The sequence below is a fragment of the Nicotiana attenuata genome, unplaced genomic scaffold (genome assembly GCF_001879085.1).
Source record: "Nicotiana attenuata strain UT unplaced genomic scaffold, NIATTr2, whole genome shotgun sequence".
Lineage (NCBI taxonomy): Eukaryota > Viridiplantae > Streptophyta > Magnoliopsida > Solanales > Solanaceae > Nicotiana > Nicotiana attenuata.
The window spans coordinates 52707-69481 of NW_017672714.1; the positions used below are offsets into that span (position 1 = coordinate 52707).

Below are 16775 nucleotides of genomic sequence, written 5' to 3' on the forward strand. Positions count from 1 at the left end.
TAATAGTGAAAGTTGGTTCTTGAAGGTTTTGAAAGGTCTTTAAATTTTGTTTGGAGGGGGTTTTGCTGATATCAAGGTCCAAACGGGATTCCAAGATTCAGAATAGTTCCTAATATCATTTAAGACTTGCACGCAAAATTTGGTATCATTCCGAGTAGTATAAGTACGTTTCGGCGCATTGGAAGTAAAGTGAAGAACTTGAAGTTATTAAGTTTGATTCAATTGATTTCGGGGTGTGATTCTTAGTTCTAATGTTGTTTCGGGCATTTCGAGAGTCCGAGCGAGTCCGTTTTATGATTCAAGACTTGTGGGTATGTTTGGGCGGGGCCCCTGGGGGCCTCGAGTGTCGATCAGACGAGGCTCGGGCCAAGTTGGGAGCTTGAAGCAACAACTAAAACTCCCCAGATCTTTCATAATCACACCTGCGCTTGGCCAGCCGCAGGTGCGAGCCACGAGCCGCAAAAGCAAGAAATCAAGGGCAGCCCAGGAACCGCAGATGTGGAAGATTGGGCGTACCTGCGTGACCGCATGTGTGAGAGTTGTGGTCGCAGGTGCGGCTGGGCTCGCAGAAGCGGCCCTTTCTGTCCGCAGACGCGGTGACTGGCCAGGTGAGGGAAATGCGTACCTGCAATGGCTTTTCCGCAGGTGCGAGACCTGCAATTTTGAATATTAAAAATTGATAATACTGAGTATTACTTACAATTGAGATACGTGTGTCATTTGGTGGAAATATATCTTCTTTGAGAAGTATTTGTTCTCATACGGCCAAACATCAAATTGATTTAGCAGGCGTTTCACGTTTGGATATATATTTGGTTGAAACTTAAAAAAAAAAAAAAAGAGTTCTTAAAGTTGTGTTAAAAAATAAATTTTGAAGTTGAAGTTGTATTTGGACATGCATTTACTTAAAAAAAGTTAGAGTTTTGTGAAAGAAAAATTTTACTCAAAAATTGCCCCAAATCAGTTTTCTTCGATTTTTTTTTAAAAAAACTGATCAAATTTCATGAACAAATACTATTTTTTAAGCCTTTTTTGAAAAATCTATACCGAATACACCTGTACATCTCCTGAGCTACCGGTGATACTAATACATGATAATGACTTCATCAAATTCTCATTTTCCCTTTTATTTTTATATACATTTTTATGCAAGGTTTATTTTATTTTATTTAATTTTTCCTTTGAGAAAAGAACAAAATTACAGTGTCAATCATATCATGAGCTTGTTGTGCTGGTCCCTGTCTACCAGGCGTATATTTTTGACCGGAACCCCACTAAACAACTGGGTGTATAATATGACGATACAAAAATGTTAATTAGCAATTATTAAATTATTTAAAAAAAATCAGAAACAGAAATTGCCACCGTCTAGTTACCAAATTGACCTTAACATGTAATAGCATAATTGCGTTTACTAAGGATAGTTTGGTCAATTTTCTCCAAGGGAGATCGCCATTCATGGTGAGACATGAGCAGAGCTAGAGTTTAGGTTATGGATTCGATCAAATCCAATATCTTCGGTTCAAATTTTGTATTTGTTAAAAATATATATGTATAAATTATTAATCGAATAATAACTTAAAAAAATTAAAAATCTTGAACTCATAAGCTTCAAACCCTAAATCCATCTACCACGTAGATTAGCTAGGTTTATAATGGTGGAACAAATGTTGGACAAAACATTTTCCATTGAAGAGGATAGACATCTAAATATCTTGCGAATCAATGAGATTTACGTTTATTTTCATTTTCAAAGAGGTTTTAATTAATTAAAGACATCACCAAATCATGTTTCTCTGAAATTGAGTTTTGAAAAACGAACTATATATAAGACCAAAAAAACAAATTATAGGACGGAGAGAATATATTTTGACATTTTTCTTTTGCCTTTTCGACAGCCAAAAGGTGACCAAAGGGTTAAAACACAGAGCATTGAGAACATAAATACTAATAGAATCAAATGGAGAGAAATAACCTAAGACAGTTCGAGTCAATTACTTCTCTTACTTCATGCTTACTGATACAATGAACAATGCACGAATGTCCTTTCAGTTAAAAAGCACAACTGGAAACACTCATAATTTGACCTGGCGAAAAATTTAATAATCAATCCTCATAAGCATCTTACACTCTAGGCATAGATCTTTTGGTTCAATATTCGCTACTAATACACAGCAATAAATTAAAAATCCTCCAGAAGACATTTTGTATTGATTTTTCTTCTTCTATGACTAGGTAACATAACATAAAATGAAGTCATGCATTATACCTCTTATGGCACATCCCTGAACATGTCAATCGGTTTGCCAACTCCCGAGTTTAACTATTCTCACTTTCATCTGTTAACATATCACGTGACGTTTACTAGCTTTGCACGTCTAGTTTTGGGGTCAACTTCTACTTGAAGCCCAAGTCGAGCAAGTTCCGGAACATCTGCAGTTCCTTGAAGCTCTAAATCAGCAACAACCCCTTGGTTTTCTGCATTTCCTTCCAATAGGTTTCGCACGCACCAGATTCCCCACTCCCTTAAGAAAGGATTATCATCATCTGTAACACATTGTTGTAGCAGTAAAAGGATCCCATTTTTATCTCTAATCTCATCTTGGATGTGCCTTCTCCTATAAGCACAGTTTCCAAGGACGGCAACAATATCTCTCCGGAAACCTTTGTAAGGACAACCCCTCAATGACGAAGATGCTGTCGCCTCCTTGACCTGATCCTGTGTCATTGCTTTCCTAATTGTTGTTGGAGGTTCAAGATTTCGAAGTAAGTCCAAAAGAAGTTCAATAAGCCCAGAGGAAACTAATATATCCACGACATCCTTAGGACCTTCCTCCTTAGAGCTTGTCAGGTGACCACAAGCGCAAATATCTCTCAAGATCACGAGTGAGTATCCTAGAACATCAATAGGAGCAGACCCCGTCGGAAGATCATCTTTCCCTCTGTTAGAAAAGTCAACAACCACTGCAGCACTCTTCAATATCCCAAAGATACTTAAAGCAAAAACATGTGAAACAACAATATGCTCTAATTGCTCATTCAAGATTTCTGAAAGGATACTCAACAGATGAGCTTGCTCACTAACAAATTGGTAAGCTAAATTTGTAATAATATCATTGTTCTCAACACAAGGATGTGAATGTAACTTGAAGAAAATTGATGAAAAGTAGGAGCCTTCGATGCAAATTTTTGAAAGAAGCAACTTCAACCAATCTTCTCTGAGACCAACTGCAAAAGGGTATGAAACCATAAACCAATCATGGATACCAAATAAGAAAAACATATTTTTTTGGGATACATTAGAGTGACAATATTCACTGGCATTTACCGGCTGATGAAGTACATATGATTTCTTTAAGAATCGGCAACCCTTGCTCCGAACTTAATTCTGTTAGCAGTCCATCAGTACCTTCACAGCAAGTGTAAATGACCATACATAGAGGATCACATATTTCTCTGCTTCTAACTCCAGCAATCTTCAAGAAACTATGAGGAAACAATTGGTACCACACATCACATTGATGTTCTCTCCCAACTACTGAGTAGTTTCCCAGAAGTTGCAGCCCCACTCGGATAATCTCACAATCAGGATCAATAGTAAGTCCTACAGAGGTAATAACATCCATGACTGTTTCAACTCCTCTTTGTTCAAGAAAGGCATTTTGATTTCTTATCTCCCCAGCACACATGTTTCTAAGTGCCTTAAGAGACAATAAAAGGAGGTAACGCCAAGAGGGAGATGACAGAGACCGACAGAGTTGGAGGACAGCGGTGACAACATTCTTAGTGGACAGATCAAACCTTCTATCAGGAACTTTGGCAATTTCTATCAGCTTCTCAAGTGCCTTTTCTAACGAAGCTGAGTTTGACACAAGAAATAATGTTTTGGTAACATTTTCGGGGACAGAAAGCTCTGGTACAGATTTATCATCCATAACCTAACAAGGAGAGTAGAAAAATAATCAAATGAATGAAGGGTCAGTAAGTTCAAACAACTTTCTCAATTGCCTTCTCGAGGACTTTGGACAAAAAAAGACCATATTTAAGTCTTTATCCCAACAAAATACATATCATTTCATATCTGCCATAGGAAGGAAAAAAAAAAACAAGACTACAAAAGCTACAAAATTAGTATAAACAGAATCAAATGAATAAGACCACAAAACCCACACAAGGCATAAATAGAATTAGCTAAATGCATGCGAGAAAAAAAAGGATTTTATCATTGAATAGGTAAGCCATTGGAATATGAAATGAAAAGTAATGAAGGTTTAGCTGCATTTCTTCTTCTAGATTTGAAGAAAGTCATATCTAGAAGCAATGCTATTTCTAAGGGTATTCCGGAATGTATTGTGCAAGTACAATCAAAACAAGAATGTTTTACAAGAGTGAACTTTGGAAAATTTAGTTCTTCAGGACGAACCGTTACTTTAAGTAAAAAAGTAAAACATCTTCTCCAGAATTGGATAAAAGCATGAAGAAAATCACTTTACCTCATTCTGAGGTAAGAAAGAAAAACATACTAAGTAACTTCCCAATATTTCCTTTAAAGAAAACAAATCAATTAGCCCCACTTTCCCTTCTACTGTCTTTTGTTTCTGAGCTAAAAATCTCAAGAGCTGATCAAGACAATCAAGCCTTATGGAAATCTTCACAAATTTTTTTCCGACTAGAACTTTTTTGCTTATGCCTGCAAGTTCTTTGTTTAAGGAGCTTGTGTAATTAAAGTAAAGGAGGCATCTTTCTTGCTCATCCTTAATGCACCAACATATGTCACCTTTAATAGGTGAACTAACAAGACCCTTGCACTGAACACTTACAAAAAGCTCATAGATATGCTGAAGGAAAGATTTTCTATCTTAATGCTCATTTATTCTATTTGACATATTCAGAATTATACCTTAATTTGGAATGACATCTTTTCTTTAATTATTTTAATTATCTCAACTAAAAATGGGCAGAAAATGTTTTTGACCAAGTCCAGTTTTACTTCAAAAGCCTAAGAGTGGCAAGAAAAGAATAACCCTTTTATTCATTCTCAAACTTGAGAAATTCTATCGAATGGAAGAAATGGTTAGTTGGTTACAAAAGCTATACTTAGAATCTTAATGCAGCGAAAAACAGGCACCTAACATGGAAAAAAGAAGAAGAGAAGATAAGATAAGTACCAATGTAGAACCTTAAGTTTCAAGAACATATCAATTCGATGTAACAGAATACTCAACCACAACGAAGTGGTAGCAGTTATTGCGATAAATAAAAGTGAACCAGAAAGTTATGGAAAAAGAGAAAGTCATATTTCTGCAACAAAAGAACACATTCAAAGGTATTAGCAGTTTGAAATTTAAAGAGGGACAAACGATAAGGGCCCAGAAAGAAATCAAAATTCAAAACCATCCTTTAGAAGTTCCAATTTCAAAAAAATAATCATATACCAAATAAAGATATCAGAAAAATCGAGCGGTTCTTGTTCAGACAGATCAAAGAATGAGGAAATCTTTTTCAGACCCTCTGCAGTTCATATGAATCTCATCACAACTCCTAATAGCTAAAACCCTAAAAGGGACTAGTACATTATCTCAATTAGTAGATAATAAAATAAACGATAGATGAATCTTGGCTTAAATAAATAAGTGTTAGAAAAAATTCATAACACTTTCACTGAATGATATATCGTACTTAGGTTGATTTTGATTCTAATATTTTATGTTTGTTCAAGTTGAGTTGAGTTCGCTCTACAATTAAGGTATTGAATATTCATAAATCCAGGTATTGCATGTTCATACCTCTTCTTTAATTTGATTCAAATGTCATCTACCTTATTCTGCAACTTCATATTTTATGCCAGGTTGAGAGGGCTGATCTTGAAACTTTTGAGAAGGTGACCATGAAATTTGGATAACTTGAAGTTCTTTCTGCCAAACAAGTAAGCCATGTAAAAAAGCCATCAATGTACATTCTTTTGAATTCATGCTTTATGTGTTATTTAAAATTCAACTGGAATATGTGGTTAGATATTTTGCCTCAGTTAACAACCCTTTCTTTTTCTTGTTCAAGTTGTAAGAGCTTCGTAGCGAGCTTCATTGAATTATAATTTTTTTCTAATTATTTAACCTTCCACCCGGCATGACGATTTAGCAACCATATTGCTCTTTAAATTCAGGTCACCTGTTTGTATATTTTTCATTAATCATATTTTGTGGCATAAGTTCTGTTACTGAGATTTTTCATTGACCATATTTTGTAGCATACAGTCAAGGGACGCTTGAAAGAGAATATAGCCCCACTACACATATATCATAGGAAACCACTGTATGCTGCACGTAGTTTACTGAAGCTAAATGTTTTAGGTTTAAAGTCTAACCAAAAATATACACCAGTCAGTCAGAACTTAAGTTCACACAACCCCAGCTTAATTGAACTCGGGCAAGCATTTTCTCAAACATAATATATGCACAAATTCAATAAACTGTCAAAATTCAAAACTTTAAAACCCTAGCTCTCCCAAATTCCCTTTAGAAGTAGCATTCAACGGCTTCTCATCTCAGAAATAAACAATCACAAGACAAAATCAATCTCGGCAAGAGATTCAACGGGAAAAAGAGTTTGGGGAAAAGCAACAGGAGAAGAAAGCTGCAGCGAGTAAATAAAAATACAGAGCAAGGGCCAAGAAGAGAGAGTAGTCGTTGCATACCTGAGAAGAAGTTGGTGCTTTCTTGAAAAATCCCAATTAATTCTGTCAGGTTCGATTTTTCGGATTTTTTTGATCCCATAATGTCTAATGGTAAGTCTTATGTTTATATGATTTGGTCACTCAAAATTATAGCTTATCTCAGTTCCGATACTTTAACTTATCAGTATTATCATATTTAACCTATGATGTCGCTTCAAGTATTTTCCGGCAAGGTTGATGAATATGCATGTGATTTATTTTGATTTATGTTAATACTATTTCGTGTTACTCCTCCCTAAAATCATAAATTTTGGACATCTAATGGAAAATAATTTTTGAAAATATTATGCTATACTCCCAAAAAGAATCTTAACAAGAGTTTTGACGCATGATAACATATCAATACTTTTTACTTATACTTTTACCGTCTTTAAGTAAAATTCAACGGATTCTTACTTAATTTACTCGATTTCAGATTTATGAGCTTTAAAAAATAAGGAGAATGCAAAATTAGGGGTGGGCATAAAAGCGAAAAAATCGAATTAAGAATCGGACCGAACTAATTCGGTATTTCGGTATTGGTTTATTCGGTATTTCGATACTACTTCGGTATAGGTTTTTCAGTTATTCGGTATTTCGGTACGGTCCTCGGTATTGAGGTTTCGATATTTCAGTACCGAATTATTTAAATACACCTTCCTTCACTGCCCAACCCAAGTTATCAATTTTCAGCCCAAAATTTCTAACTTGTTAGTTTTTACTAGGGGTGTACATAGGCCAGGTTGTTATTGTATTGGATTTTTAAATATATAAACTAAACCAAACCAAAAAAAAATCGGATTTTCAATCTCGATTTTTCTCGAATTTTTTAGATTTTTTTCAACAAAATCTTCATAGCATAAAAATATATAATTTGTGCTCTAATATTTCTTAGGTCCTAGTAGGATAAAACTATATAAGATGTTACTCAATAAAATAATATAAAATAATGTGAGATGAGTCATGCATGATTATACTAAAATACTCAACAAATCACATAAAATAAATATTGCTGATTAATAAGCCATAATAAAAACAAACATAATCTAAAAGTACTAAGTCATTTTAAAATAAGTACGACTAATAAGTACTAAGTATTAATTACATGACTAAATAATATTGAAAGTAAGTTATGCATTTTCACTATCTAAACCAATGAAAAACTAAAAAAAAAAATTCAATACTATTGTCATTCCTAGTGTTGATTGAATTTTTTTTTTTGTTAGAATTAGTATTGATTTGAGTTGGCTTTGGGCTTTATTTGAGTTGCTAATTTTTATGGACTATAAAACATATTTGATCATTCAAAAATTATAAGTCCAAGTGTAATGACCCGGCCGGTCGTTTCATGAGTTACCGCTCCGTTTCCCCCCATTTCTGCTTCTTTATGTCTTGTTCAACTGTATTATGTGGTATCGGGTTGGTTGGTTCGGGTTCGGAATGGTTTTGGAGAGGTATGAGACACTTAGTCTCTTTTGAGTAAGCTTAAGTTGGAAAAGTCAACCGGATGTTGACTTATGCGAAAAAGGTCTCAGATATGAATTCCAATGGTTCGGATAGCTTCGTTAGGTGATTTGGGACTTAGGAGCGTGATCGGAATGTATTTTGGAGGTCCGTGGTAGATTTAGGCTTGAATTGGCGAAATTGGAAATTTGTCATTTTCCGGTCGGCAGTGGAAATTTTGATATCGGGGTCGGAATGAAATTCTGAAGATTGGAGTAGGTCCGTTGTGTCATTTGTGACGTGTGTGCAAAATTTCAGGTCATTCGGGGTGAGGTTTGATAGACTTTTTGATCGTTTGCGGAATTCGAAAGATTCGAAATTCTTAGGCTTGAATCCGATGGTAATTTGATGTTTTGATGTTGTTTGGAGCGTTCCGAAGGTTGGAACAAGTTTGAATGATGTTATGGGATGTGTTGGCATGTTTGGTTGAGGTCTCGAGGGCCTCGGGTGAGTTTCGGGTGGCTAACGGATCATTTTAGGACTTGGAAAGTTGGCTGAATTGCTGGTGTTTTTGTTATAGAGAATCCTTCTTCGCGTTTGCGAGAGGGCTCTCGCGTTCGCGAAGGGTTGTTGAGAGAGGCAGCTGGTTTGTTCTTCAGGTTCGCGATGTAGGTCCTGCGTTCGCGAAGGTTCATGAGTTAAAGCTACGCATTCGCGAGGAGCGTTCCGCGTTCGCGTAGGGTCAGCTGTTTGGTTTTCGCGTTCGCGAAGAAGGGAATATTAGTCTGATGAAGCTTGTGCTTCGCGAACTCGAGGGAGCTACCGTGTTCGCGAAGAGGAAAATAATACCTGGGCAGAATGTATAAAAACCCATCTTCGCGATTTTTTGTCCATTTCTCACCATTTTTGAACGGTTTTGAAGCTTTTTGAGAGGTATTGAAGAGGGATTCGAAGGGAAACATCTGGAGGTAAGGTTTTTGAACTCAATACTCGATTCTATGGTAATTTCTAACTAATTAGACATGAAATTTGTGGTATTTAAGAACTGAAATTGGGGAATTAGGGCTTGGAGTTGGAGAGTTTAAATTGGGGATTTGAGGGGCCATTTGAGGTCTGATTTTGATATTCTTGATATGTATGGACTCGTGGAAGGATGAGGATTCTTATTATGTGATTTTTATCGAATTCCGAGACGTGGACCTGGGGGTCGGGTTTGGCCAATTTCGGGATTTTCGATGTAATTTGAATATTTTTGCGTGGGCTTTGTTCCTTTAGACTATTTTGATGTTATGGTCTATCCCGTACGACTATTAAGCCGCGTATTTAATTGGACACTGTTTGATATTATTATATTTTGGAAAGTATTACTATGTTTGGGGCTGAATGCCGTGTTTGGGCCTTGTGCCGACTGTTTGGACCCTTAGGGGCTTTTTACTACTGTTTCCTCACTGTTTTTGGTAATATTTACACTCAGTCATGCTGTGCTTTTATTGATGTCATTACTCGGTTTTTATTTACTCCTTTCGGTTTTATAAATGATATTTTGAGCCGAGTATCTGTTTTTACTGTTAGCCCGAGGGGCTTGAGTGAGTTCTGACTAAGTGAGGCCGAGGGCCTGTGTTGTGAGGGTATCATGGGATCGGGCTGCGCGCCGCAGCAGGTTGTACTGATTTGTGATATATGAGAGGCCGAGGGCCTGATTTATTATGCCATGAGATGGCTTGTGATAGCGCTTGGGCTGTAGGAGCCCCTCCGGAGTCTGTACACCCCCAGTGAGCGCGGGTACCCAGTGTGAGTGATGTGATATTTTCCGAGGGGCTGTTGTTGTTTCATGTTTTTGCCCACGGGGCTGATTATGAGCGATTGTGAGGTAGCCCGAGGGGCTAGTTCTGTTGATATTATGCCCGAGGGGCGGTTTATGGTACATGTTTTGCCCGAGGGGCTGTTTACGTTCTATCATTTTTCTCATTGTTTTATTCACTTGTAAAACTATTGAGAGATATTTTGAAAGAAAAGGGTTTTACTGAAACTGAGTTATTTTTACGATATATTTGATTTCTAGACTGTTTTGGAAATGTATTGTATTTGTTGTAGTGCTATGACGTGAGATTACCTATTTTCTTACTGCTCAGCTGCTTTTACTTTTATTACTTACTGAGTTGGCGTACTCACATTACTCCCTACACCTTGTTTGCAGATCCGGGAGTCTCGGGATGTGATAGTGAGTGATGATCAGTCTTCCAGCGGGTCTCCGGAGTTGGCAAGGTAGTTGCTTGGCGTTCGCAGCCCTGCGCTCTCCTTCTTAGCTTATTCAGACTGTCTTAGTATTTTCTATTTTTGGACTATGTTAGCCTTCCTTGTACTTAGACGGATTTTGTAGTTGCTCATGACTGGTGACACCCCGATGTCGAGCTTGTGCTATTTTCTTCCGGACTGGTTATTTAAACTTATACTATGGGATATTAGTTAATTAATGACTTAATTGGACTTAATATGATTTTCTGGTTGGTTTTGGGTTTGTGTCGGCTGGCCTAGTTTCACGATAGGCGCCATCACGACCGGGTCGATTTTAGGGTCGTGACACCAAGCTTGAAATAATACATTAAAAGAGAGAACTATGAAAAAGTTTAAAAAATATTTATAAATTACATTACAATTGTTATTTTTATGTATAAAATAATATTAAAACTTGTATACATGTCATGTCGGGTTGGTTTGGTTTCGGTTTGACTTATTTTAGTTAAAACCAAACCAAACCAATTATGGTCGTTTTTTCTAATACCAAATCAAATCAAACCAAACCATAGTCGGATTTTTTTTCTCGGTTTGACTCGGATTATCAGTTTGGTGCGGTTTGTCGATTTCCTTTGTACACCCCTAGTTCTTACACTTAGCCAGTAGCCCACTAAAACTAAGCCCAACGCCCCAACCTAACATTAGAAATTATTATAAGAAAAGTAAAGGGACTTCTCACATCTGTTGCTGTTATGCTCATTTATCACTTTATTAGAAATTTTCTAATGATGTGATTTATTATAAATTATTAGAAGTAAAGAAACTACTCACATTCTATTCTTATGCTCATGTAGTGATTTCTATTTGAAATTATTAGAAGAAGTAACGGTACTGCTCACATTTTGTTGCTGATGTACTCATTATCACGAAATTAGAAATTTTCTAATGAATTAGAATTCAGTAGTTCAGCACTGTTTAGTTCACAAAGACATGGTACGATACTAAACCGTATTGAAATCGAACCGAACCAAATAAGAAGATATCGAACTACTTTGGTACGGTATTTAATATGCACACTTGATATATCAAATATCGAAGTATCAAACCACAATTTTCAAATATCGTACCGAGTACCGAACGTCCACCCCTGTGCAAAATGGTAGAGAAAGAGCCAAAGAAAAGAGAGAGATTGCTGAGTAAAATGAAGCCAAGCAAACTGATAAAGAAACAATGAAGAAGTACAGGAATATGGGTGGCTCATATAATTGAAATGCGGACGGCAATACAGAGCCAAAATCAAGCCAAGTGTTTACTCGTAAAATGGTACAGTTAAATTTATACGTGGTTTATAGACAAGTGATTTAATTTGATCCTAAAATAGTAGACGAACGAGATCAAAACAAAATACTTAGCCTTGAAATATAGACAAAATAACAACAATAATAACTCCGGGAGCTAGGCTTCCGGGTGCAACAACAATGAAATCGAGAAACAATAAGATAAAATAGTATTAAGCTTTTACCAGAATGTAGTGTATGTTTTTTCAGACAGTCCTTCAAAATGATAGTAAAGCTCACTATTTATAGCTACACCTAGGGAACAAGGTCCTAGGATCAAGCCCATCTTTATTGTCAATTGTGAGGGCCATTGAAGAATGTGTAACGGAGGGCATGAATGCCATATTATTTCATAACGGGCTGTGTACTAAATGCTGTTACAATATTCTCCAATAAATGCTACCGGGTGACAGATATTTATTTCATCTTTATGAGTATCGTTAATTCCGGTAACAGACGAAATGGTTGCCTTCGGTTTCAGTCATCCTCTATTTTTGACTCCACGTGTCACCTTCTCATGCGGTCACTTGATATAGCATATTTTACCCCATACAGATAATCCCTCTACTTTCTGATGACATATCTTTGTGTCACTGGGAAGTTGGTAGAAACGTTCTTTTTGGCGAAAAATTCACTGATCCCCTCTGAATAGTCTCTGACGGTTGATTAGACGCACGTCCCTCCGCATTTGATGCCCCGAACACGTGTCATCCCATGATTTAGCATAACTTTTATCGATTATCGAAGTAATTATGGCCACGAGTTTAGCCGTTTATACCTTTACTTGTACGCATTAACTTCCTTTATTTACACTTCTTAACATTCTAAACTTTTTAAGACTTTCTTTACTCAACTCATCTTTAATCTTTTCTTAGCTTCCTTATTCGAGAGAGAAACAAAAACCTTCATCTGATTAAAAATGGCCTCTTCTTCAAAAAAGTTGTTACATCCCGTACTTTTCTACGTTGGATTTGTCATAAGATAATTGACATAAGTTCAGTGACAAGATTATATTGAGGTTATAAGTGCTTATGATATTTATATCAAGTGATAAGTAAAGTCGTGAAGGTGAGAGGGTAAACGAGTTGAAGAAAATGAGGTTGGTTAAAGTTTGACATTTTGAGATAGAATACGGTCCAAGCTACAATACCCCATATTTATAAACTAGTGTCATACGAGGTACCACATGATCATGATAGCACGATGTATAAAGTGTGTTAAAATTGAGTAGTATTATAAGTACTTTGAGATAATTCTTAATTATGTGGATATGTGGTTAATTATTGATTTGAGTGGGAAATTATCAAATTAATTAGAAATTTGTGGATAAATATTTAAGTGAGATTTGTGGATAATTATAAGGGAACGTGGGATGTTAGAAATTTGGCAACAAATGCCTTAGGAAATATGACTCCTAAGCTCACTTAATGAGGTGGCATATTTAGGGGGGTTATGTGGCCAAGTTATAATAGGAAATCGAGTGGATATCAAAAGGAATAATGCTGTTGTTATGATCCAAAAGTTTGTAAACCTTGAGTTGCAATAACAGAACCAATAAGCAAAATGTCAAGTGCATGCAGGAAGAAGTTTTATCGATCTCTGTATAGTTTCTCTCTCTCTTTTTTCTTTTGTGTGAAAGGAATGGAGATATATTTGATATAAGGAAGGATTTTCTAGCATCGGCTTTTTTTTTAATATTCTTAGCTAAAATATCTATAATGTTGACCCAAGAAAAAGTTTCCCAGGTTCCATTATTTTCTATTTGACAGGAGCACGAGAAATTCAGAAAATCTATTAATTCTGAACAAGCCCTTAATGGTTTTTTGTTTCATTTACAATCTTTTCACTTGGAAGCTAGACATCGGGTTCGAGTGGTCAAGAATATCATACGGATTTTTCCCTACTTCGATCCGCCGTCACGTGTTTTATCACAAAAGACGAGTGTTAGGGGGATTGTTAAGAGAATCGGCTCAGGTATGTTAAGGCTATCCCTTCTTTCCTTTTGGCATGATCCAAGTAACGATACGTAAACGTAATGTTATTCCATAAGTGGTTCTACTCTTAGCAGTTAAGGATGTCTATGTTATTCATTCATGTAAAGTGATATTCAAGCATGTGTAAGTATGTTCCTAAGTCTCTATTGAAGTATTTGATAAAGATTTTAATGTTTATAATATAGTGATACATGCATTTTCATTTACCACCGTGCTACGGCCGGTTGGGCAAATATGCATCTTCATTTACCACCGAGCTGCAGCCGGTCGGGCAGTTATTCATTTACCACCGAGCTACGGCCAGTTGGGCAGTTAACACATTTACTATCGAGCTACGGCCGGTCGGGCAATCATGCATTTACCACCGCGCTACGGCCGGTCGGGCAGTTACCACTGATCAGTTGGGAAGTCATGCATCATACAATATGGATAATAGTCTCAAAGAGAAGCATTATATATATAAGTATAATAAGTATGCATATACGGTGGCGCTTCAGAGATTCAAGTTGATTCTTATATGTCTTTAATTAATGTTGACTTATTATTATGTTTCAGTTCCGCCTTACATACTCGGTACATTATTTGTACTGACGTCCTTTTGTTGGGGATGCTGCATTCATGCCTGCAGGTGTAGATAATTAGATTGACGAACCCTCATAGTAGACGAGGTTAGCATTCAACGAAGGATCGGTAAGACTCCACCTCATTTGGAGTGCAGCCGAGTCTATAAGTCATCGTGTCAGAGTTTTGCTACAGACTTATGGGTAGGTCGGTACCCTGTCCCATTTGATGTCAAATAATCTTAGAAGCTTTGTAGACTGAGGTTTATTTTGTACAATATGGAAAAGGCCTTGACGGCCCATATGTATTCATGTTTTAAGAACAATGGTTCATTTATTCAGCGTTCGCCCACTTATAGTTATACATTATGAGTTGTGGCCATGTTGGCCCATGATAGTTACAGAAGAAAAACAAATGAGTTACAGAGTGGTTTGCTCAGGCTAGTACGTCACTGGGTGCCAGCCACGCCTTCCCAGGTTGGGGCGTGACAAAAACCCAGTTCATAAAAGAACAAGGGTAGAGCTGATGATGCCATTCCTCCTACGGTGAGTACCATTGTTCCAAAGAGCCTGGTTACCACTCAAAATTTCGAAGAGAAGTTTCCTTCTGTTAACCCTCGTACGTGGCCCGTTGGCAGATACCCTTCTTCCATCCATCCGTCCTTCTAGTATTCTTGCTGTGAAGGAAGATTGGCGCTACCGGGATTTAGACATTATTTCTCCTGATCTAGCGGAGTGGGTAAACCTACCCAAGGAGGGTTTTACATACTTTTACATGTATCCCTTTACTTTGGAAGCTTTTTCTTTGAGTGGAGAGCTTGACTCCGTCATTGTGGAGTTCTGCTTCCGCTACCAGGTGTGTTTGGCACAAGTAAGTCCTTCCGTGTGGAGGACGATTGCTTGTCTTCGGCGCTTTTTCCAAGAAATGAGAGATGAGCTATCCTTAGCTCATGTGATGAACCTTTATTCCCCCAAAATCTTCTGCGGGGGAATGGTAAACTTCAGCAAACGTGGCCACCATGCTCTTCTATCTAGCATGGATGATGATAATGACCGTAGGTGGATAGAACAGTCCGTTGCTGTTGCCACCAATGATATCATTCCGGCAACGGCTTCATCTTTTCCGGAATTGTGGAACCGCACTCGTAAGTTCCCTGTTTAATATTTCTTTCATTAAAGATCTTTGCATATCCTTATTGATCCTCCTTCTTTCTTCTATTTCAACAACTCGATGGGTACCACCTAGGATTGAAGGCTTGGACCAGTGGGTCTAGAAAATTTTGGACATCACTACGCCGGACACCCGCACGTGGAAAGAACTGGCCCTTAAATACTGGTGGAAGGCCAAAAATCATGGCAACTTAGACTTATCTCGTCTTTGCTTTTTGTGTGAGGAGATTGATTAATTTTTTTCCTCTTTACTAAATTCAGGTCTACCCTTAGGCTCGGTTGTCATCCCCGAGGAGGATGTTTTGGCTGATCCTACTGATGCAGCGAGGCTGCTTAAGGAGGCGCGTACTCGAACTGACATCTCTGGGCCTGCTTCCGATACAAGTGTTTCTTCTCGGAGTCCCCGGCCGGAGAACAAGCAACAAAAAAGAAGGCGTTCCTCCGGCCGAGGGAAAGAATAAGAAGGCAAATAGTACCATGCCCGAATCGTCTTTTAATGTCGTGGTGTCGATTGCCGCGCTCGAGCCGGCCATAGATACTGTGGTTATTGACAATGATGGAGAAGCTAGTGATGAGGGGTCTTCTCTACATAGAAGACAACGATCCTTATCAGCTCAACAAAATAGTCAACCTATTGAGTTAGTTACACCACCCGAGGATGATGCCTCGGCTCTCTAGAGGGAGTTTGAGATGGTAGAGAATGCCAACTCCAGTTGCCCGATCCTAGTCGTTGCGCGCGGTACCATGAGGCTAAGTACGGGGTCCCTGCCGTCTTTGGTTGATGAGCAACTAACACCCAGCACTGTATTTTCCGCAGCTGCTTCTCATCCTTCAATGCCATAACTTCATCTCCTTCTTCACCAACTCTTCCACCAGCAACTGCTACATCATCTCCACCGGCTGCCTCTGTCCAAGAAGAGGATATTCCCCTCCCCAGTCCCCGGTTTATGGGAATTTGGGGCAAACTTATGTTGCCCCCTCAGAAGACCCGCAAAGGAGGAGGAGTGTTACTCTCTCGGTCTCTACCTGATGCAATCTGTTGCCATCATTATATGCGCTAAGCCCCTGCGTTTATCAGGAAGTTCCAAATTGACCAACATTGCTTCGTTGTTTGCTTCTTCATTCGCCTGAAAATATCTCAGGGTAGGTTCTCCTACTTCCACCGGGATCAGGGCTTCTACTCTGTACACAAGGGAGAAAGGAGTCTCTCATATGCTCGATTTGGCCATTGTTCGGTACGCCCAAAGTACTCCGAGTAGTTCTTCAAGCCATCTTCCTTTAGCTGCTTCCAATCTTTTTTTGAGATTTTATATAATCACTTTGT

At 37.8% G+C, this 16775-nt stretch overlaps 1 protein-coding gene across 2 annotated transcripts; it reads right to left on the reverse strand.

Moving 5' to 3' along the window:
* Positions 1-1984: 1984 nt before the first annotated feature.
* LOC109214241 (ataxin-10-like) lies at positions 1985-6901 on the reverse strand. 2 transcript variants are annotated; one of them, XM_019378135.1, is made up of 4 exons: positions 6695-6900; positions 5787-5915; positions 3329-3938; positions 1985-3228 (listed from the first exon to the last, which is right to left on the reverse strand). In XM_019378135.1, exons 3-4 carry the CDS (start codon positions 3933-3935, stop codon positions 2351-2353), a joined length of 1485 nt encoding a protein of 494 aa, XP_019233680.1. In that variant the 5' UTR covers positions 3936-3938; positions 5787-5915; positions 6695-6900; the 3' UTR covers positions 1985-2350. The 2 variants fall into 2 exon arrangements, with proteins under 2 accessions (XP_019233680.1, XP_019233681.1); XM_019378136.1 differs by lacking the exon at positions 5787-5915 and having other exon boundaries at positions 6695-6901.
* Between the last annotated feature and the right edge of the window lie 9874 nt (positions 6902-16775).

Coding starts and splice junctions, on each gene's coding strand:
- LOC109214241 (XM_019378136.1), bottom strand. CDS start 3,935: ATGGATGATAAATCTGTACCAGAGCTTTCTGTCCCCGAAAATGTTACC. Junction 3,229..3,328: donor CATATGTACTTCATCAGCCG/GTAAATGCCAGT, acceptor ACCCTTTTGCAG/TTGGTCTCAGAGAAGATTGG.